The sequence below is a fragment of the Equus quagga genome, chromosome 7 (assembly GCF_021613505.1).
Source record: "Equus quagga isolate Etosha38 chromosome 7, UCLA_HA_Equagga_1.0, whole genome shotgun sequence".
NCBI lineage: Eukaryota > Metazoa > Chordata > Mammalia > Perissodactyla > Equidae > Equus > Equus quagga.
The window spans coordinates 102,119,823-102,144,446 of NC_060273.1; the positions used below are offsets into that span (position 1 = coordinate 102,119,823).

Sequence of the window (24,624 nt, forward strand, 5' to 3'; positions counted from 1 at the left end):
TCTATTTCAGTTTTTGTAGATGCTGTTGAAGAAAATTGGGATATAGATTATCATTATTATTTTTTTAAATTTTTTATTGTTTCCAGCTTAACTGAGGTGCAATTGGTAGACAAAAAACCACACATAATTAATGTATACAAGTTGTTGAGTTTGCACATATGTATAGACTTGTGTTACCATCACCACAATCAAGGTAATAAACATATCCATCACCTCCAAAAGTTTCCTGTATCCCTTTGTTGTGTTAGTGTAAGAATGCTTAACATGATATTTACCCTCTTAACAAATTTTTAAGTGAACAATACCTTATTGTCAAATATGGGTATTATGTTGTACAGCAGATCTCTGGAACTTAGTCATCTTGTATAACTGCAACTTTATACCCATTGAAGAACAACTCTCCATTGCTCCCTTCATCCATTCCCTGGTAATCACAACTCTATTATCTACTTCTATGAGTTTGACTATTTTAGATTCCTCATATGAGAGGAATCATTTAGTGAATATAGATTATGATTATTACAATCTTCTCTCTACAGGACAACAAGGGTTTCCTCACTAATACAAAATAAATATATTTTTCATTATTACATAATGCTTTAAAAAATTTTAAGGACATGAGTGTGTCCAAGTTAAGATTGTTAGTATTCAAATCTATTTTTTCTCACTACACATTGAGCATTTATGTAATATAAGGTTTTCCCATATTTCTGATCAATATAAAACAACAGTGGGATCCTTTAATTTTTTCACATTATATATTTATAAACAAAAGGTTTTCTAATACAAATAAAAAATTTAAACAAATTTATTTTTTACTATATTATGTCACACATATTAAATATTGGTATGCCTTTAAAATTTTTTTAAAAATTTTTTTAGTTCTTTGAGAGTTAAGTTATGTAAACTCTGGGAATATTCAGAACAGACCAGATCATTTGGACTAGCAATCTTCTCATGTAATTATTCATTTTAATTCAGAATTAAGTTTTCTTTAAAGGTAATTTTGAAAAGGGTAATTATTTTTCCAATCTACTGCAGATCGCTGGTTCTCGAAGTGTGATCTGAGGACCCTTCGGGGTCCCTGAGCCTCTTTCAGGGCGTGTGTGAGGTTCTCCCTTTTCCAATTGCATAACTGAGTGAGGCTACATCTTCTCCTCTACTTGAAACAAAACAAGTTGGATGCAGAAGCAGATGAGAATCAAACTGTCTTCTGTTAAGCCAAGTAGTGAAGAGATTTGCAAAACAATGCCACTCTTCTCATTAAGTATTTTTATATTTTGGAAAATATAGTTATTTTTCACTAAAAATGTTATTTATGTTAAAATTAATAGATTTATTATTTGCTTTTAATTAATTAATAAACACTTTTTAAAAATTCTAATCTCTAATATAGTAAATGGCTATTTGGGATTCTCAATAATTTAAAAAAATATAAAGGGCTCCTAAGGCCCAAAAGTTTGAGAATCACTACTCTAGAAATTTTAAGATTTCACATTTGAAAATAGAAAACAGGAAGAAAAGAACAAAATCTTAGTAATAACATAAATGACAGAAAAATGTGACTGCAGTCTCCTCTCGGCTCCCTTGAATGCTGGGGCCCAGGGTGGATGAGGTTCAGGTCATGACTTAAACGGAAGCTGACAAGAGCGAAGCAGAAAAGCATATTAGGGGAAAGAAGTTAGAGAAAAATGAGACGTTAAAAACCATCAATCCAAAGAGAGTAAACCGAGGAACAAAATCTGGGCTATAAGTCAAAGTGATAACAACCAAGGAAACTCGCAGAAGATAAAGCTGAAAAGTAGTGGACAAAGAGTGAGCAGATAAATGGCTGAGAAGCCAAGGACAACAGAAGACTGAGGTCAGAAAATCTTTCCTAGAGAGATTAGCTGAGGGTCATTTGTCGTCTTTTTGAAACAAAGTCTCAGAGGCTCCTAGGCAGCCCTATCTTGGAGGCAGCTCCTCCCAAGGTGTCATGTCTTAGAGGTCACACAGGTGTGTGTCTTGACAGCCATCTCATCTCACATCTTCCCAATATTCCTCTTCTTCCAGAAGCTAGTGTTTCCTTCCCACTTCTGACTTTCCTTCCAAACACCTGGGGAGGCCAGGAGAGGCTCCGAGCCCTGACATTGCCGCTCAGAATGAAAGACGTTTCTTAGAAAATAACTGCCAAGCAAGCCACAAAAGTCAATGGGCAGTTATCTGCACAGTCATTATTGCCGCTTGAAATTAGCTTCCAAGTGGTAATATAGCGTCTTGAGAAGCATCAACAGATGGCTTTAACAGACCAATGCTACAACAATATTGAGACCCATGAAACATACCTTCACTATCTACGAAACTCCCTGAAGAATGGTAGTTTCTAGTTACCAACAATTTACGATTATAAAAATATATATTACTAAAATGCTACCTTAGAGGGTACATTGGAGCCCAGGTGCCCTAGAAAACAAACATGAGGCAAGGAAAAACATACTGGTGTTTTCTTTGGAAGGTGCAAACCCAAGGCAGTGAGAGTGAGGAAGAAGGGAAGTTCAGCAAGGTAAGAGGTGACAGGATGCAGTTAGCACACTGGCTGCTGTGTCACAGTGAGCTGTGCAGACACAGCAGGTCATATGGGCAGCTGCATACAACCGGCACACAGTACTTCTCCAGAGGAGCTTTACCAGGCCACCAGGCCTTGAAGAGGTTCACAGGAAGGAGGAAAGAGGGGGTATTTACCTGCCCAGGAACCTCCTCCTGTTTCCCATTGGTGGAATTCGGCCCTGCAGTGTTAACTTTTCTGTACTTCTGGGTTGCAAATCCAGTCTCTTTGGCAGTCACTTGTGATGCCATATTCCTCCACGTGAGTTGTCATATCTCATTCAAATCCAGAAGTGTCTGGAAGAGCCTGAAATTTCAGGTGTCTGTCTGGTAGGCCCAGTTGCATGAAGTGGGCCAGTGGGCAATCCAGCCCTGCCTAGCCTGGGAGACAGGCAGGCAGAAGGAATGCGAGGAGACCCATTAAAGTTTTGTCTATTTGCAGTGCATTCTTGAGGGTTTTGTTTGGTTTGGTTTGGTGAGGAAGATTGGCCCTGAGCTAACATCTGTGCCCTTTCTCCTGTATTTTATATGTGGGATGCTGCCACAACATGGTTTGATGAGTGGTGAGCAGGTCCACACCCGGGATCTGAATCTGAGAACCCTGGGCCGCTGACGCAGAGCATGTGAACTTAACCACTACGCCACCAGGCTGGCCCCTCTTGAGTTTTTATCTGTCACAAAGTAAATCATATTGACAGGAGTGGGGACACAGTTATGCTTCTCTAACTTATTGTATTTTATTGCTCATCAGAAGGAGCTTTGTCTCCCTTATATTCTTTGTATCATTGCTCTAGTTGACAATATGAAATGGGTAATCATAAAACGGCTTGGGCACATGGGTTTTCCTGTAAAGCCTTATTTTTAGCTCCTCTATTTAAACCACCCTAAATATTCAAAGAAGTATTTCCTTTCATCCTCATAAATTAACTTTTTAAATAGCCTATTTTAATGGTTTTTGATATACTTTCAAAATAAAACATAACTTTTTGAAGATTATTCATAAAAATTAACAGAAAAATTTAATAAAAGTGGTTATACAGATTTTACAGTTCCAAAACTCTACAGAAATCAAGATTCCTTAATATTGAAAGAAATCCCAATTTTGCTATCTGCCTCCATGAGGGGAAAAAAAGAAATGGAGAAGAGGTGTAATTCTATAGTAGCATCAGAGAAAAAAGCTCCACCATTGGAAAGGAGTTGATCAAATATGGATCCTTTACTAAGATACACAGCAAATATACTCCTAAATTGGGGCTGAGAAGGTGGAGGAAAAGAAAGGAGGATGGATTGAAAAATATGTAAAGAAAAAAGTAATGAGGACTTAAGGAAAGAAAGGAAAACCAGTTTCTACATTGTTGGAATGATGGATGGAGACAGAGGTGGTGAATGGACTGGAGAAAAGGAGAGTGGTTATAATACCAGATTTCCGTTTCACTTGAGCCACTTAGCTGTCTCAGATGCAGCCTAGATCTGGACTCCGGAACTTCAAATACTCTTGGCAAGTTGTACAGACTACTCCTCTACTTCTAGGATTCAGTCAAACACAGCAGTGTTTTCACATAAAATGCTCAGCCTCATCTCATTTCTTTTGCAGGGATTAGGACTAAAAATCTTATTTCCTCTCTCTATTCTTTCTCTGGCTTCTTAGGCTTGCGTTCTTTTTTTAAAGATTGGCAACTGAGCTAACAACTGTTGTCAATCTTTTTTTTTTCTGCCTTTTCTCCCCAAATCCCCCCAGTACGTAGTTGTATATTTCAGTTGTGGGTCCTTCTAGTTGTGGCATGTGGGACACTGCCTCAGCATGGCCTAATGAGTGGTGCCATGTCCACGCCCAGGATCTGAACCGGCGAAACCCTGGGCCACCAAAGCAGAGCACGTGAACCCAACCACTGGGCCACGGGGCCGGCCCCTCTTAAGTGTGTTTTGACAATGACCAGAGAATGTGATGTGAAGTACAGAACTGTGCTCCTCAAATCCTTTGTGGAAAAAGGCAAAATATAAATTTTTAATGGATAAATAAACAGACAAATATCTTTAAATTTTCACAACAATTTTCTTCTGCATAGTTTCTGCTTAATTTAGCATCCTGTTTTCTGACATATCAACAAGTACACGTTGGCAATAACATGCTTGGTGAAAAGACTTGACAACTGGAGCTTTGTTAAATTCAAGAAAGACAGTTTTAGCCTACAAGGATTTGCAAGCCAAGAACTGCTGTTGGAACATGCAAAATCAAATGTGGGACAGAGAAAATATCAAGGTTTTCTTACATGAGGCTGGTATCTCTAATAACTGTAGAAATTTAACAAATCTGTTATTCCCTTTGTCTTCTTCACCTAATAGAAACCTGGGCATCTCACGACTGCCTCACTTTTTTCATAGTCTGCTCAAGTGGTGACTTGTTCTTATCCTCAAAGGAAAAGTACCACAGGGCCTGGCAGAAGAATAGACATCGTTTTCCTCCTCATTGCTTTGTCCAAACATTTCTCCCTTGTCCCTTTAAAATCCCAGCTGCTTTGAAATGTCTGCCATCAGCCAGTACAACCTGCAACCTTTCCTCCTTGCTGTAGTCATGTTCCGATCTCCTTGCCACTCATCGTATACTGAAGATTTTAGCATATTTTAGCAACTTTATCTCAACTCTCATGTAGAGGATCCATTCATATCCTTATCTCTCAGTTTCTTTACTGTTTCCTCAATTCTGACAATCTTCTCCTCTACTCCACCTTAGTAATCCATTCCCATCGTCATATTCCAGGCCTTATCATTACCATCAACTGTACCTCTTCAAAAATATTGATTTCAAACATCACTCTCTGCTTTCTAACTCCTTTCTTTATGTCTCTTACTTAGATTCCATGGTCCATTAGGATAAGCACTGACCTGCACATTCCCTCAACTACTTATCTTCCTCTGTTGGACTTGCCAGGCAAAACCCTTAATTTGTTTAAACTCTACTCTTCTCTTATTCCATGTCTGTGCCTGAATTGAAGTGTCTGGGAGAAAATTCACAACTAAGTTGACTAGTCCTATTTTTAATTTATGACCCCAAATCTCAAAGAACCCTCAGCTCTCTCACTCTGCAATAGAACGTTTTACACTTTCTCTCCTTTAACCTCCAATACTCCCTCCTCCCTTTACTCTCCTGTCACAGCCTTGCTTCTAACTCACTGAGAAGGTATAAACAATCCAAGAGAACACTATATTTTCATCATTCAATCTATCAATCTGTATACATCTTCATCGAATTAATTTCATCCACTTATTCCACAAATATTTTTGAGTACCAACTATGTACAGGGGCTATTCTGGGCATGAAGATACAGCAGTGAACAAAATAGATAAACTTCCTAAGAAGTTTATGCTCTAAGAAGATTATGTTCTAGTGAAGACAGAAAGTGAACAAATAAATAAATAAAAGGTCCAGAGTTAATAAGAACTAAGGTAAAAAACCAACAAACAAAAAACAAGGCAGGGGATATAGGGTGATGAAGGATGTATTTGAGAAAGATGGTCAGGAAAGATCTCTCTGATAAACTAAGATGGGACACAACTGCCGGATCTGAGGGAGGAGTGTTCCAGGCAGGGAAATAGCAATTACAAAGGCCCTCAGCTATAAGTGAGGTTTGAAGCAGTCGAGTGACAGCAAGGAAGCCAGTTTAGTCAAAGCAAAGTGACAGACAAGGAGAGTGGTAGATGATGACAGAGGCTCCACATGACCAGGAGCTGGGTCATGACGAGCCATGTTGACCACGGGAAGGACTTGGTATTTTAGTATGACAGAGATCAGACACAACTGGAAGGTTTTGAGAGAAGAATAACATGATCTTAGTTAAGTTTTAAAAGGATACCCTGACTCTTGTAGGGATGAGGATGATGGAAAGAGTAAAAGCAGGGAGACCCAATAAGAGTTTACAGCAGTTATCTCTATGAGAGGTGATGGAGGTTTGGGCCCAGGTGGTAGTGATGGAGGTGAGTAGTGGAAGGATATATTTAAGGAAAAGCCAGTAGTATTTGAAGGTGGACTGGCTATGGGGGAAGAGAAAGAGAAGTGCAAAGTCTGACTGCAAGTTTTTCAGCCTGAGAAATAGGAAGAATACAATTGCCATTTACTGAGGTGGCAAGGACTGGAGAAGGTTCAGCAAGATGCTAATAACATCTTGGCCCTGTCCATTGCACTGAACTCACCTACCAGTCATCCCCTTTTACTGAAGCTCACTAGGCATCTAGTTGATCTTCAAAGAAACCAAAATCATTTCTATTTCTGGGCCTTTCCATTTTGTACTTGATAGTCTTTTGTCTTGAATGTTCTTCTCCCAGATCTTTCAGAGTGAGTTTGGACCCGATGGAGAGGAGAACAGAAGGGACAGCTACACAGAGGAGGTGACAGTTCAGAGGTGGAGGCTGTGGTAAGCATTGGACATGGTGGGGTGGGACAGAAGGGAGAGGTACTTTGGAAGAACCAATATCCTATTTTACTTTTAACCGTGACTAGCATAATGCTAATCTTGCTCTGATCAGTGTAAGAAGACAAACTCTAATAACACATTTCAATCAAATAAGCTTGGTTTTGAAAATTGTGAAACTCAATTTTCAATAGTTCTGTTAATAGCCACCTCCTACTCCCTACAGACTCTAAGACATTGAGAAGGCAAAAGGGAGAAAAGTAGAGCTTTTCAATGGAGGAGGAGCCCAAGGATTGGAATAGAATTTAGAAAAGATAAGAAAGGCTCTGAGAAGCTCAACCCAGAAAGACAGACACTGGTATTTCAGAACCTGAAACATCTGTAAGTCAGGTAGATTCAGAACAGAGCAGCTCCTCCAAGAGGTTACCTCTGCTCCTTCATTCATAGATTCTAAAATCTAAGCCTTCATTCTCATAGATGCCAAAAATTCTTTCACAGGAAACAGTCTTTCATTTTACAGTGAATGAAACAGGCTTAAAATATTCCTGGGAGAGATATCAAGCTGAACAAAGTTTATACAAAAGATTTGGCTTATGCCAGACTCTCACTAGAAACAGATTTGGCTTAACAGAGGGAGAGAAAAGATGGAAGAGAACATGGTATATAAGGTAGGAAGGACTTTATATCTTTACGCACCTCTTTCTCCTGTTTCCTTTATCTCTGTATTTCACCTTGAGATTAAGAGTATATGGGGGTAACCCTGATTTAATACCTCTTATCCTTAAAAAGATCTCATCTGTCATTTCCTCACCCCTCTTCCTGCTTCCCAAGCATATCTCTGCTCCTCTCCGCAGAAAACCTCTCCAGAGTTGTCTCTGCAGTCTTTCTCCACTTCCTCCCTCCGCCCTCCGTCCCCTGCCCCAACATATTTGTCATTGCAATCCAATCTGGCTTCATCCCAAGAACTCTTCCAAAACTGTTCTTACAGAAGAGATCAGTGGCCTCCCTAGAGGAGCCACTTGGAGTCAAACTATTAGCTACTTTTCTGATCTCGTCTTATCCTGTCAGCAGCATTTGATATGATATTTGATCACTCCTTTCTTGAAATAAAATCGATTATTCCACATCACCATTCTTGTCTGACTTTTCTTCTACTTTAAAGGCTACAGAAGTATCGTAATGCTCCCTAACTAGTCTCCCTGCTTGGATTCTTACCCTTTGCAATCATTCCCTCTGCATACAGCAGCCAGAGTGCCATCTTTAAAATGTAAATCAGACCCTGTCACTCTGCAACTTAAATGCCTTTGTTGAGATGCCATTGTGCTTAGAATAAATGCAAGCTCTTTACCATGGACCATAAAACTCAGGATGGCTTGGCCTCACCCTCTTGATCTGATGTCATTTTTCTCTCTACACAGGCCATTCAACTCCTGACTAGGCTCCAAGGCCTTTGCACTCACTTCTCCCTCTCTTCCACTAAACCTTCCTACTTTACTCGGAGAGTAACTGAGGGGCCTTCCCTGGCCACTCCATCAAAAGTAGCTACACACATACACATATAAACACAATATGAATTATATCACTTTAATCTCTTTATAACATTTACAAACATCTATGTTATCATTTAGTTACTAATTCATTATTTGATTTTTCCACCAGAACATAAGCTCTATGACAGCAAGGGTTTTGTTCATTTTCTATACATAAGTATTCCCAGCATTATTTACCAATGCCTGGTATATAACAATTTGTTGAATGAGTGAATGAGGGATGGAGCTAGTATTTGAATACAAAAGGTTAACAGCTTAAAAAAAAAATCCCTGGTACTACAGCTTTGGTTAGAAGAGAGTAGAATTGGTGAGTCAGTATTCCTCCTCCCATTTAGGTCTATATGACATTTTGTCATGTTATTGACATTATAGTGGAGGATGTCTGTCCCACTGGCAGAGCTAAGTACCCAGATCTTCTAGAGCCTGCATGGAAAGAAGCTTGTGATTTCCAAACTGTGAGCCACTAATGGTTACTATACCATTTATTTAAGATTGCATTCTCCCAAGGTAAAGGAAGACTGTTCCAAGAGATATAATTAATAGAAACTCAGGCGGAGTTACTGATTTTCTAAATCCCCTGCAGCAGGTACTGATATTCCACGTCTGCCCCTCTCCCCAATCACAGGATATAGAGCCTTTATAGCTGCTAAAGTGGAGGCCTGTTCTTCAAACAGCATGGCTTTCTTTAATTTCTGTGATCAGTGTTGTGTATCAAACACAGCCAGAGAAGAGATTAAATGAGAATAAAATGATGAAAATTAGAAAATAACAGTGAGAATTGGAGTGTACTACACAGTGCCAGAGAAGGGGCTGTGAGACCTCGGTAAGCAGAGAATTCTAGGCGTGCAACTGTGAGCTCTCTGCTTTGTCTCTGTGCCCATCAGAAGGCAGTTTAAGAGAAAGACCTTGCGGGGTCCCTGCTCCCATACTGACCAATGAGGTGACTTCAACACCAGCATAGTCAGAGCCTTGCAAAAAGGAAACTGACAGCCTGTGAGAAAAAAAGGAATATAATGTTAGCCTCCCAAATTCTCTTTTCAGGTTCACGTTGTCAAGGCTGGAAGAAAGTAAACAGACATTATAAATCTTTATAAGTATCACAGCCACATTTTTAAAAGATGTGAAATATAAAAAAATAAGAGTTAGGAACATATCCACCGTTGTAACACAACTTTCATTAGCATTTTGGTTCATTTCCTTTCAGCTTTTTAAACTGTCTATATTTCTTTACATATTTCAAATACAAAACTATAATTTTATTTCTTACAGTTTTCACTAAAAAATACCATAAAATTTTATGGGTTCCTAATATTCATAAGCAGAATGTAAAACAGCTTCCTAATGGTCCAGTGTCATTAATGCCTAATTTCTTTCAATTTGTTACTAATATAAACCATTCTGTAAAGTACATTCTTGGTTGTACTTTTTAAGAAAATGCAGTTTGAATCCTGGCTCTACCAGTCAGAGTCCTTTATAAAGCCACTTACCCTGTCTGAGGATTACGTCAATTTCTTCACGGATAAAATGGAGATAATCACTGCTAACCTGCAGTATTCCTATTGTAAGGATTAAATGAGGATATATGTGAAGTCTCCCGGCCCATGGTAGATGTTCAGTGTCTTCCCTGAAAGGATTTGTAAAAGTAAGGCATTTCCTAGTCTTCTATTTCTAATTTTCTAAGTCTTCCCATAAAAATTACTGCAAATGAAGCAAACTAAATTTAGAAGTATTAGGATTTATGAGATCATTCCAGCAACAGTAAGAAAAAAATGCCTAATAAACATGAAATATGGTTTTATTTATCTTGTTTTCCAAAAGCAGAAAACAACTTCATTAAAATCCTAAACCGTATCCAACACAATCTTCTTGCTCGATGGTACTCAAAGAGGGGAATTGATGCCTGTTTGACACCTGCCTTCACCTTATTTGCAAACTGGGATAAGAGCTGTACTAATTTGGTTAAACTCTAGGGAGATTTTAAGACCATTTCTTATATTTATTAATTACTGTTGACCACCAAGGTCACACCTGAGTTGCTATGGACCTGGGTGTCAGCCATGTCCTGTATACATTCAAATTCTAATAGAAATGTAAAAAACCACATCATTTCTTTTCAGTGCCTTTTGGTAACTTTTACATGGTCAAGGCAGTACTTTTCAAAATGCTTTTAAAATTATGAAGAAGGCATGAGAACAATAAAATTTAGTTTTCACTTTATATTTCTTTCAGTTGAACAGCAATGACTCAGTTGCACAATTCCCAAACCATCTGAAGTGAGGGGCAGAACAACGTATACTTTCAGAGGCCCTAAGATAGCTCCTTGATATTGAAACTAAGTGATTATCTATTAGTTGTAAAACTGAGTAATCAGATATTCAAGAAGCTTATGAGTTTGTAACCTATCAAATGACAAAAACGAAAAATACCCCTGGAAATACTAAGCATTTTAATTAGATCTTGGGGTTGAATCCCTTATTGAGGGTAGCTTTGAATAGGCAGAAACGTTGACACTCTTGGAAGCTTTAGTTTCTTGCCTGCTCTTTCTAAGATAATTAAGACCTTCAGATACCTTGGTTAATATCGCTGAAGAATGCTAAAAATTCCTTAAAAAAAAAAGAAATAGGCTATAGCAATAAAAAGGCTATTAAATGACCCCAAAAGTAATATAATCACGCTCTGGGGCTGGAATTAGAAAGAAGGAGATGCTAGAGATCTTAATGATTTAAGGTTTGAAAAACATTCCATCCTTGATTTTGCTCCACAGGAGTATCCTTCCTTGACGTGAAAGTCTAGATTTGCCTCCCTTGCTAAGGAAGCATCTTAAAACAAGTGAACCCCAGAGCTTCACTTTTCTGAAGAGACTAGATGCTTCCAGAAATCAGGAATTAAAGCATGTCAGCTCAGTCCTTCTCAGTGTCTTATTCTTTACATTGTTGTGCACATCCTCAATGCACTCCCATCAGTGTGTCCTTAAGTCCCTTCTGGGTTAAATGGCCCAGAGTTGAAAAGTTCCATGAATGAGTAATTGGGTAGATATGCACACATTCCCTGCTGATGTCCTAGCATTGCTACCTCTCTGATACTGTCCAGGACTGTCAGGGTTCAGAGAAGGCAGCGGAAAGATGACCATGCATGGGCTGGTCTCTGATCTTGTGTCACTGGGATGGTCTAATCCCATTCCTGAATGTTTGGCCATTATTCACTGGCCTTTTCCACACAGCTGTTGAACCCCATGATGTGTCCCCATCTACAGCTGCTGGTACCCTCATCTAGTTGGATCTCTAGTGCAGTTAGCATCTGGCAATGGCTCTGGCGCATGGCTACTTTATCTTCACTGTGGAGACTACGCTTCCGTGGGTTACTCAAGCTTCTCTTGAACCCAGAGGCCAATGTGGGAAGAACAGGAAAGGAAGGAAAAGATCTGAGAGAGAGCTGAACTTACACTGAATATTTACCATGAAGAAATTCTTTTAAACTAAAAAAGACTCAAACTGGAAAAAATGAAGATATCTTTTACTGGAAACTATAAGTATTTTCCCCCCCAGATATCTAGTGGTACCAGTCTCAGGAAGAATTTTAATTGTCAAATAAATAGAGAATATCTTAAAATTTTTTTACAGATATAAATGTGATGGGTAAATTTTGGCACTCATCCACATTCGCTTTCATAAAAATATGTCAAAATTTTTTAAATGAGGATGATAATCTTGGATCTGCATTGATTTATCAATAAAAGAAATCATTCACAGCTTATAGTACTTTATGAGGTATGTCCCACCTTGAAACTGATCACTACACCAAAGTGTGTCCTGATGCTATGATGGAGAAACAGTTCTAGGCTATTCTGATCTCAAAATCTCAAAGAAAAATCCTCCCAGTGACAGTTAGTATGCTGTGGGAAAAAAAACCATTGTAGATATAAATATCAACTTGATGCATTTTTCAGACTTCTAGAGTAGATAAGATTGAGTAGCTTTAACTGGATTTATCCTGTGATATTGACACTTGCAGCAGAGAGGAAATTGGGACTCCATACACATAGCCACATCTGGGGCCATCACTGCATCCCCTTAATCTACCAATAAGAAAAAAAGCAAAGAGATTAGCACAAGGAAATGTGTGTATTTTGTATATTATGCACTTCCCAGTTATTCCTCTTTTCATCTGTTAGTGGACATTATATGCTGAGACTTATTGAACTAAGGTTTTAACAGCATTTGGAAAAGAAATATGTTGCTTGTATTCTCTGCACAAAGGGAATGTTATTTACCCTTGTTTCACAGCGTGACTTAGAACTGAACTCAGCTTCCCTGTGTCTGTGTGTCAACAAATGCTTTTTCATCCCTTATCAGTTTAGGGAGGAGCAACATCTAGTTTCAGTCCCAGATCTGAGCCACGACCATTCCTGACTTTTTTTTTTTGTCTTCTTTTCTATCAGGACCTGGCTGGCATGAATAAATAGAAAGGGCCCAGATTTGGAGCTCAAAAGCCCTGGGTTCAAATTCCACATGCTATTGTGTACTTTGGACATGTCGCTTCTCTAAAACTCCCACAAGTAAAACACTCCCATGGGGCTCTTTGTGTTAACATGTGAAAGGAGCTACTACATAGTGTTTAATAATTAAATGTGGGCTCCATTCTTATTAGCATTATGCTCCTTTGCTATTAAAACTACTGAGGTGGCATATGGGATTTGAGAGTGCTTACTTAAAAGAAACAGTTGAAAGAGAAGACAATTCAATATTGAAAATTATTTGGATCTCTTCTAATTAATATCTTCTGAACATAGTCATTCATTTTCTCTCTTTTAGCAAATTAATGACTTTGGAGCTCCATGACTTGCTCTTTTTTTAGCCTTCTTTCTCTCCTCTCTTCTTCATACTTTGGATGGATGGATGCAGCTTCGACTACCGTTCAACTTTGCACCATAAAGAAATATAAAAATGAAAATTTAATCAAATGTTTTTCCCTGTTAACACTAAGATTATAGCTTTTCCTCTTCTCACTATGATATGAATCCTAAGTTTGCTCTGAGGCTGATAGGCTGGGCTCCTTCTGGCTCCCTCAACTCTCTTGGTTGTGGTCCCTTGGGCACTAGTCCCCAGCTCTGATCTTCTGACCTTGGGCTCCTCTGAACTTTCCCACTGCCCAGCACTTCTCCTTTGATTACAAGGCCTTTCCAGCTCAGCTCTCTGAGAAGTTTCTAGTCTCTTCCATCTACTAGGGTACCATAACCAAAGCTCTCCCTCTAAGACTTTCTCTGTTCAGGGCTTGTGATGGACCTCCTTTTTCTGCTCCATAGACTCTACCTGACCACTTTAAATCCAACCACCTACCACTTACACAAGTGCTAGAGGGTTAAATGTGGTAATTTGAGTGGATGATGTCTGTGCAAAGTGTGTTTCCTTTAGGGCAACAGCACACAAGCACGTGCCTATATTCTTAACTTCTCTCTCTCCTCCCCCTCGCCCTTGCTTCAACCTGCCTCTGAATTACGGTGTTTACTTTAAAAAAAAGGCAACAAAATACCTATAAAAGATCTATATAACCAGAGAATGGATAAGCAAGCTGAAATGTGACAGATTCCAGCAGTGTTTCTATCAAAAAAGAAAACAAATCAAACTGCAACAACTGATTCTCTACAAGAATGTTCAGACTTTAAGTGGCTCTCTGAATGGTAAAGCATAGAAATCAAGCCAAGATTTCACATTCCACCTCGCTACCTTTTTCCACTTGTAGATGTATACTTGTCACAAACTGAACAGAAATATCTCTGTTCCTATTCTAGGAAACCTGCTTAATAGTCCCTATGAAAATCAATAGGTTCCAACTGACAGAATGCTTAAAGAAGTTTCACTTCACTTGACACGGCTTGTTATCCACAAGCTACTTTCCTTAATGTGTTCTGAGACCTCGATCGGGCCCAAAAAGTCTATTTGAGCTAGTGATTTATTATTCTCCTCTCTATCACTGACCAAAGGCAACCTTGCCTGCACTTCTAGAGCACATGCATGAGCAGTTAGAAGTGGCTACAGCAGTGTTGGATGCATATCTTCAACCCAGATTGACCCAGCATCTCTCTTACACGCATCGTAGCAACTGGAAAGTGAATGGTCCATAGTCAGTTTTCTGTGTTCCCAAAGGTTAGGTAGAAAGGGACAAGAGCAGATAATCCTCAGTTAACCTAGTGGTATAAATGCTGTTACCTCTATTAGAACTGAGGAATCTGAAAATCTCTTCTAATGGAGATGTTCTGGAGATTCACCTACCGACAATTTGGGAAGGGGCCTGTGTACATTCCATAATTTATCTAGAGAAACCTTTCAAATTCTCCCGCAACATCATAGTTATATACTCAAATGCTAACCCATAAGAATATAAGGAAAGATGAGTAGAAGTTAAAAACTAATTCATAGAATGATTGCAAATCACAATGTGTGGTTCTTCACCTAATATAGAAGAGGATAAAAGGCCAAACTAGCACTTACGGAAAATTTTATAAAACTTAGGGGCATTTACAAGGTGAATGTTTATTAAATCACTCAAGAAAATCCGTTCCAGAAATGTAGAGGTAACTTGATACTATAGTAATTAAAATATGACAAAATTTAGACCTGGAACAGCTCCTACACTATGAAGCTAGTCACACTGCTCCAATGGTAAGAATCAAAATAAAGCCATAGAGTTGAAGGCATTCCAAATTTAGGAATCACAGGCATCCAAGATGTAATAGGAGGTGGTAGGATCAGAAATCTTTATTTAATGCCAAATTGAATTTTATTGACAACAGTAGTAAAATACACACCCATTTTTAGCAGAAATTTTAAAAGCAATCCAAAAACAACAAAATTAATTTTATTCATACGTGAGTGCATAATATGTCTGGTGCTACTCCCTGCTCAGTTTTAATCAAGCTAATGAGAACATCAGAATTGCACAGAATGAACTGGTACTGTTATAATAGATCTGGGTGGACCCATTACAATTAATAATAAGAATATCGTTTAGCATTTATTACATGCTTCCTGAGTGCTGAGAAATATTTTACATAAATAATCTCATTTTAATCTTCATTAGAACGCCATGAGCTAGATATTCTTAAAGCCACTTTACAGACATTGAGAGATTTACATAATTTGTAAAGTCACACAGGTGCTAAGTGGCAGAAGTGATCCTGAACTCCTCATGATCTCCAGAGCCCATGATCTCAGTCTGCAACGGCACGGTCATTCTTGAGGGGAGTCAGAATACCTATGTACTCTGAATTTACACACCAAGATTGGCTCTCAGACTCAAAAATCCTGAATTTGCACACTGAGATTAATTGTTAGACTCAATCCTGAGTATTTCACGAGAGGGCATGGGTTTTACAGTAAGCTGAATGCAATCTTTGCCAAGAGTTGAGCCACACAGCTAGAAATTTCATCTGAATTCTAGAGTTTAAATATTTGTCTCCAAAATTCCAGGGACACTATAAATGATTGGTGAGCACAATTTTCTTAACTCCTAGTCAGTTCTTCTGGAAAATGAGCCATACTGATGGGGCTGAAGTGTGATTATTTAGATACACCCTGAGGGATGTATTTTGAAGGGAGAAAGGTAAAGCGTGTAAATTGCTCCTGAAATAGTGACTCCAGGAATCACCACGTCATTCTCCTAAAGTTACAATTCCATTTAACACAGCAAAATTCCATCCAGGCTGAAGGTTCCCTCTACTTAATCTGTTCAAATTTTGACACTTCCTTGAATCTATTTTTTTTCCTTTGGTGCAATTCTATTTCCAGCATATTCAAAAAGTCATATAACAGCAGTAAAAAGGTTCATCTTGTAAATCACTGGTTGTCGCACTAGCTGTGTCTACCAGAATCCTTTAATGCCTCACAGCCTTTAACCTGAGGAAGGAAGTAGCTTAGTAAATCTTTCTACTCTACTTCATTTTCTTCTCAATATCACATAAAATGGAGATGAGGAAGGGGTCATGCATGAACGTAAAAAGTTAGCCTTGTTTCCTTCACCCTTGACTCTTGTCTTACAAAGTTCATAGGAAAACTTGCACTGATGCCTGCAGGCCAATGAGCTCTTATGTGCAAGGTAATGAGGTATTTATGGGCACTGCCTGTCAGTCTGTAACGGTTTCAAAATAAAACATTAGAAAATCGGCCACTTTTTCCCAAGAGGCAAGTATAAATGCCACTCCTAGAGATTTGATGACTTCTTCAGTACAAGGATCACTAACACTAAGTGGAAAAAAATAAACAAACAACCCCAAAAGTCCTTCAATTCATTTTCCTCTCTAGTTTACTCTTACTATGTTCAAAGTTTTAATCCTCATTAATGACAAAATGAGAGAAATGGATATTGTTTCTGGAAATGTCCAGGTTTTTTCAGAATAGTAAGAACTTGGTTCAACTATCATTTTCTATTTTCTAGTACTCCATACATCTATAGTAGAGAATCACTGACGTTTATCATAACACTTAGAAACTGCAAGATCTGGAAATGCTTTCTGAATGGCCAAAAGAAATGCTATGTTGAATAGGATCTGAATGTTGATGTATGTTTTTTCCCAAAACTTTTTGTTATGAGAATTTTCATATATACTGAAATGTTGAAATATCATCATAGACACTAGTATACTGTCTTAAATTCAATAATTGTTGATTTTTGCTGTATTTTCTTTCACTCTCTCCCTATTTGTGCACATGCCCACATACACACACTTTTTGTTGTTGTGTAACTATTGGAATGTAAGTTGCAGACATTATGACCTTTGTTGATATGTATTTTAATGTATTCTAATTCTATGAAATGTAGTCATTTATATATAAAGTACATGGTATTACATCCATTTATAAAATAAATGGTAATTTAAAAATATTTTATTATAATTACATGTTAACTTCCCACAAGGATATTTTATTAGCCAAAATAGCCAATTGTCTGTATACGACAATGCATTTTACATTCATTCTCAGTATTAACTCTGTCCTGTACCTGACCACTAATGTGATATGGCTCTCTCCAAAAGAGCTGGTAGTTTAGTCTGTCTCCCCATGGGTACAGTATTTGTCTATCACCCAAACAAATGATTGTCTAACAGATTCTCAGTGATGATCTGGGTGTTTTATGGGGGAATAAGTCTCTTATTGCCAGTGTAAATAAAATCCTTCCCAAAATATTAAGCTATGGGAAATTAATATTTATATTTAACAATTAACATTAAGCTTAAAATAGTAAAATATTAAGCTATGAGAAAGGTACTTAATATTGCCACAAAATGACATGTGGGTAAACTGTCCTGAAAAAGTATTTAAACAGATCTTGGGAAAGAGGTTTATCAAAAAATTATCAAATAATTAACTGTAAAAGAGAGAGAAAACCTTTCTTGGACTTAAAAACAAACAGATATGAATTTAATCAATCACATAAACTGGATGAGTTTTCTCATGTTTATTAACTTTCTTGAATGTGATATGTGTTACTCATCTTCAGATAAAATATTGAATAGAATACTTTGAAATTCACCTTAGAGATCCTTTCTTATAGATAATATTATGGGTGGAAGTGTGTCCCCCCAAAAAGATATGTTGAAGTCATAACTCCTAGTACTACAGAATGTGACCTTATTTGGAAATTGAACTGTTGTTTAGATATATGTAGTTAATTTCAGATGAGGTCATACTGAAGTAGGGTGGGCCCCCAGTCCAATAGGACTGGTGTCCTCATAAGAAGAGGGAAATTTGGACACAGACATGCTTAAGGGGACGATTATATGAGAATGTGTGAGAAGACGGCCATGTGACAAAGGAGGCAGAGCTTAGAGTGATGCACCTACAACAAGGAATGCCAAGCAATTGCTGGAAGTCACCAGAAGCAAGAGAGAGGCATGGAACAAATTTTCCCACAGCATCCTTAGAAGGAATCACCTCTGCCAACACCTTGATTTCAGATTTCTAGCCTTTAGAACTGTAAGAGAATAAATTTCTGTTGCTTTAAGCCTGTTTGTGGTAGTTTATTATGGCAGCCCCAGGTAACTCTCACAGATAGATGATAGATAATAGACTAACTTTCAGACCTCTTAGATTTAGGTCTAGTCATAAAATGAAGACCTGAGGATCTATCCAGCAAAGTAGCATAGAGGGCCCTAAGTTGTTAGTTGAAACACATAAAATTTGGCATTTTTGTAGGAAAAAAATGGTTTAACAGAGGCAATTTTATGTGGCTTGATTTAATAGATAGATTACATAAATAAATCAAGTTTTCTGAAGTCCCCTTCTGCCCTCAAGAGCAGATCCTTGGCTGAATTATTTTCCCTGCATCACTTTCTCTCTATAAATAGATTCTTAGACTTCATTCATTTCATTTAGATCAGGAAATTTCCATCTCCATGACCTATACAGAATGAAACACTGGAGGCAATTGCTCTTTGAGGTTTTGCCTGCAATTGCTCTCGTTTACACATCTCTGTGCATGGTTTATTCCAGCAGACAATCCTGGGAATTCTATCTAATTCATGTTCAAGGCTGAGGTTTCTCCCGGGGATTTTCTCTCATTCCATTTGGCACAACAGTAACTGTGTTTGACAACATCTGCCTTACAGCACTGCTCTGCAGCTCCATCTGTCATTTGGTTCCCATCCACATTCTATTCCTGCCTGTCTTCTGAGGAAGATGTTTCCACAACAGAGGTGGAGAAGAGAAGACAGCAAGGGCAAACAAGAGCTTTACTTTCTCTATGAATATGATTCGTGGACCTGCCAAACGTCTTCACCTATCTCTTATTCCAATCCATCCACAGATTTTTGACATAAACGAACATTCTCTAAACCAGCCTTTTGTCCTTTGGGACTCTCAGCATTCACAAGTCATTTCTGAATGTTTATTTTTTGGACTTTCATGTATCTTTCAAAGTTTCCTCAACTATGAAACAAAAATAACCACTCACAAATTTTACTGAAATTTCTTTTAACCAGCAAGAAAGGATACAACCAAGTTCAAAAACATCTCGTGTGTGACTACTGCTAAACCATGCCAATTTATTTTTATAAAAAGTAGCTATTCAACAGGAAATTCTATTTCATAAAATTTTTAATGATCCTTAATTCAAATAAACTCTGTAATAGGATTTTGATTTAAGAGAAAATTCCAAACCTTACCAATCAAAAGATTCCTCTACCTTCTGGGATAACTTAAATCAATGCCTACACCAAACAAGAAATCCAGAACATAGAGTTTATCAGTAGCAATTGCCATTTAAATTATTACCTACTTCAACAAACCATTTTTTTTTTTTACTTTGCTATGGCTTTAAACTCTAACAAATTGTTTCGAAATGTCATTCCACTTCTACTCGACTAAAAACCCTGTGCCATTATTCTCGTCTTCATCAAATGAGACTGTAAAATTTCCCTGTGCCGGACAATATATAGACAGCCGGTGATGTTATGCTGCCTTTAGGAAAAAAAATCTTTTGACCTAAGGGAAGTATTATTTGACTTCAAAATTTATGATACTTCTCTTTCAACATACTTTACAACTGGGTTTCTAGAAGTATATATATTTCACATATTTGTTCACACAAAATTTGAGAAAGAAAGGATGTGCTATAAAAGAATATGTTGCCATTATTGACGTTTTATAAGGGGAAATCACCTAAGGACAGAAAGTGCAAGCAGAGCATTACAACGACAAATACTCTCTGGGTGCAGTGAGTATTACCTTGGGCTCTAAATACCTTTGTATTTAGAAATTTCACCTGCTGCATTTCTTGCTCATTGCAGATAAGCCTAAGTAATTTTTGTCCCCTCACCTCTCCTATAAGTATAGGGCAAAAAGAAGAAATCTCAAAACACGATCCTTCCTTCTTGTTCCAACACAAACTTCTTAGATGGCAGGTTCAGTCCTAGAAACATCAGCACTTGCCCAGCTGGCCTTTACTGAAGCAAACCCATCACTGGAAAATCTAGGCATATTTGTATAGCCAAAAGCATGACTGGCATCCAAAGCCAGGTTTACCTGCCAGCTCTGCATGTTTTTCTTTCCATACTTCTCCCCACAACCTCATCCGATCTGAGATCCAGTTGCTTTCAGGCACACAGTTTCCATCAGACGCAACCCACTTGATTGCACTTTCACAATCAAGATTCAAATGAGTTCACTGCACATGGCAGCTCTCTGGTCCCTTTGTCCTTTTGAATCAGGGCTCCTCCAGGTCACAGATCCCTTAGAGATGCTATTATATAATGAAATAAACTTACTGTTTTCTTTAACACTTTGAGAGCATAAGGCTTCTGGGTCCCCTTCTGTTTGCATCTGTACACAATGGATGTAGCACCCCTTGAGGGGGAAAAAGACAAAAAGAAAATGTTATGCTCTGGACATGAAACAAAAGGGAAAGCTTGAAAATAAGTATCTGTTGCAGTGCCCCTCATAACTGACAAGTGTTTATAAGTTCTACTGCAGGACTTGCCCAAATGTCAAGAGTACTTTTTCTCTTGCAACTGAATATAGCTTGCTCAGAAAAATTCTAGGTTTTCCCATCTGCTCTTTTCTTCCTGCCCCACCCTGATGTAAGTAACAAATCTTGTGCTCTTGCATTCAGTGGCTCTGGAATAAACCAGGTCCTTGGATGAACATAGCTTTTGGAGCATACGAACCTAATTTCAGAATCCCTGAGCTTTCCTAAGGGTATATATCTGGAGTAAAAGAAGGCATATGGCTTCAGAGAGAGGGTTTAAGTTTAGCACTCAGCTATAAGGGTCAGAACAGTATCCACCAATTGGCAAGGGTACTGGGGACCCTTGAGAATTTACAACACTTCATTTGAAGCCCAGGCATTCTCCCAGAGCCGTTGTTGGCCCCTTCGAGACTCTGGTTCCTTCATCCTGGTGAATACTGCTACCACTTATTTACACATGCACTAACAAAAATAATTACATGAAACATTCAGGGGGAAATACTATACAAATGCTTAAAGATATAGTGAAAAAGGAGAGCTATCCCTCCATAAAAAACTTGGAGAAGTACAGAATGTTTTTTTACCTGTAAAGGAGAATGGTAAGAAAAGACTCAATAACTACCTTCATCTATGTGTGAGGATACTAAAGGAGAATATTAAAAAGCAGGACAGGCTGGTCCTGTTACTCCCTCTCCACCCATGAGAGCAAGAGTAAGAGAAGGAGACAGATGAAGAGACTCATAGACCAAGCAGGCTTGTTTCAACCTCAAAAGGAGAACTTCAGATACATCTTAAAATAGGATCACTTGAAGTAAATCTGTCAGACTTTGAAGATTAAGCCAAAGGACCTCATATGATATATTCAGGCTTTTGGTTCTGAAATTCTAAGTGAGCATAAAAGAATTATACAAATCAAACATATTCCCAGCTGCCTAAGCACAACAAATTTTCAACAGAGCCAAGAGGAGTCAGGGATTGTGTTGTAGATGCTAATAAAAAAAAATTTTCAACATATTTTTTAAAACTTTGGTAAAATACAACATATATGTAAAAAAATAAGGGGTTCTAGAAACAGAATAAATGGAAGTAAACATGAAATTCATCTCTCCTTATTTTTAATTGCTCTAAAAGACAATTACCTAAAGTAAAAATACTAGCAATGCTTATAGCATATGTAAAAATAAAACGTGTGACAACAATAACACAAAGATTATGAGGAATAAATTGGAAGAACAGTGTTAAGTCCTCATACTATGTTAAGTAGTATGATATTATTTAAAGGTAGACTCTGATTAATTAAAGATGTATACTGTGTAACCTAGGGCTTATGTTATGAATAAAATAATTTTTAAAAGAAAAATTAATAATAAATCAATAACAGAGCTAAAACAGAAAAATCAAAAATGAAATGAAAGGGAGAAAAAAACAAAGTAAGAGATTAAAAATAAAAGCTAACAATATGGTGGATTTTAATCCAATCATATTAATATTACATTAAATGTAAACTTTATAAACACATCAATTAAAAATAAAGATCAGGTGCCAATCATGTGGCCGAGTGGTTAAGTTTGTGTGCTCCACTTCGGCAGCCTTGGGTTTTGCCAGTTTGGATCCTGGGTGCAGACATGGCACTGCCCATCAGGTCATGTTGAGGTGGTGTCCCATACAGCACCACCAGAGGCTCTCACAACTAGAATATACAACTTTGTACCAGGGGGCTTTGGGGAGAAGAAAAAAAAAGATTGGCAACAGATGTTAGCACAGGTGCCAATCTTTAAAGAAAAAAGAAAGAAAGATCATTAGATTGGATTGAAAAATGAAGGCCAAACTATATGCTGTGTACAAGAAGCCCATTTTAAATACAAAGCATAAATAGGTTAAAAATAAAATGATAGAAAAGAGATACTATGCAAACACTAATCAAAAGAAAGCAAGAATGGCTATATTAATACCAGGTCAACTAGACTTCAGAGCAAGTATAAAGAGGGACATTACTTAAACACAAAGGGTTTGATTTCTCAAAATGACATAACAAATGTAAATGTATGGTGTATACACCTAACAATGGCACTTCAAAATACAGGAAGCAAAACTAAGAGAACTGAAAAGAGAACTAGACAAATTCACAAACACAGTTGGAGACTTCAACAATCCCTCTCAGAACTGATAAAAAAGCTGACAAATTGTCACTGAGGATATAGAAAACATGAAGAGCTACCAACTAAATTGACCTAACTGACATTTAGAGAAAACTCCACACAAAACCAGCAGAATACACATTCTCTTCAAAGTCAGAGGACTCCATACGGGACTTCTAGACTAACTACAAAGCTGCAGTAATCAAGAGAGCGATACTGGAGCAGCAACAAACATAGAGCCAAGGGAAACAGAAAAAAGAACCAGAAACAGTCTCACAGATATATGACCAACTGGTTTCTGACAAAATAAAAAGGCAATTCAGTGGAGAAAGGATAGGTGGTCTTTCCAACTAAAAATAGTCCTGGAATATTAGACACCCATATGCAAAATAAAAATAAAAATCTTTATTAATACTTTACATTCAATACAAAAAAAATACTTAAAATGAATCATAGATGTAAATGTAAAACTTAGAACTCTAAAATTTTTTTTAAAAAACATAGAAGAAAGTTTTGTGACCTTCAGTTAGGAATGATTTTTTACATACAAAACCAAAAACACAATAAATGAAAAAACAAATAAATAAATTGAACTTCATTTAAATTAAGAATGTTTATTCTCGGATAGTCACAGACAGGGAGAAAATATTTACAAATCATGTACTTGACAAAGAACTTGTGTTGAAAAATGAGGACTCAAAATCACATAATTGTCTCAATAGATGCAAAGACAGCATTTGACAAGATCCAACATTCATTTATGATAAAATCTCTCAATAAAATGGGTATAGAAGGAAAGTATCTCAACATAATACAGGCCATATACGACAAACCCACAGCTGGAGGTTTTGGCCAGAGCAGTTAGGCAAGAAAAAGAAATTAAAGGTATCCAAACTGGAAAGGAAGAAGTGAAACTCACATTTTTTTTTTTTTGCAGATAACTGTTTGCAGATAACATGATTCTATATACAGAAAACCCCAAAGGATAAACCAGAAAACTACTAGAAATAACCAATAACTACAGCAAAGTTGAAGGGTACAAAACCAACTTACAAAAATAAGTTGCATTTCTATACACTAATAATAAACTATCAGAAAGAGAAGTCAAGAATACAATCCCATTTGGGGCTGGCCCTGTGGCCGAGTGGTTAAGTCTGTGCGCTCCACTGCAGGCGGCCCAGTGTTTCGTTGGTTCGAATCCTGGGCACGGACATGGCACTGCTCATCAAACCACGCTGAGGCAGCGTCCCACATGCCACAACTAGAAGGACCCACAACGAAGAATATACAACTATGTACTGGGGGGCTTTGGGGAGAAAAAAGGAAAAAATAAAAAAATAAAATCTTTAAAAAAAAATTATCTTCAAAAAAAAAAAAAAAGAATACAATCCCATTTATAATCACAACAAAAAGAATAATATATCTAGGAATAAATTTAACCAAGGAGGTGAAAGACCTATACACTGAAAACTGTAAGACATTATTGAAAGA

The 24,624-nt window shown here is 37.6% G+C and overlaps 1 protein-coding gene across 1 annotated transcript in view; it reads right to left on the reverse strand.

Annotated features, from left to right (window-relative positions):
* Positions 1-24,624, reverse strand: part of CAMK4 (calcium/calmodulin dependent protein kinase IV) — a 207,957-nt gene that overhangs the window by 85,189 nt on the left and 98,144 nt on the right. The window contains exon 2 of the mRNA XM_046668104.1: positions 20,796-20,874. Coding sequence (XP_046524060.1) covers positions 20,796-20,874 — 79 coding nt within the window. The remainder of the gene's footprint in view (positions 1-20,795; positions 20,875-24,624) is intronic.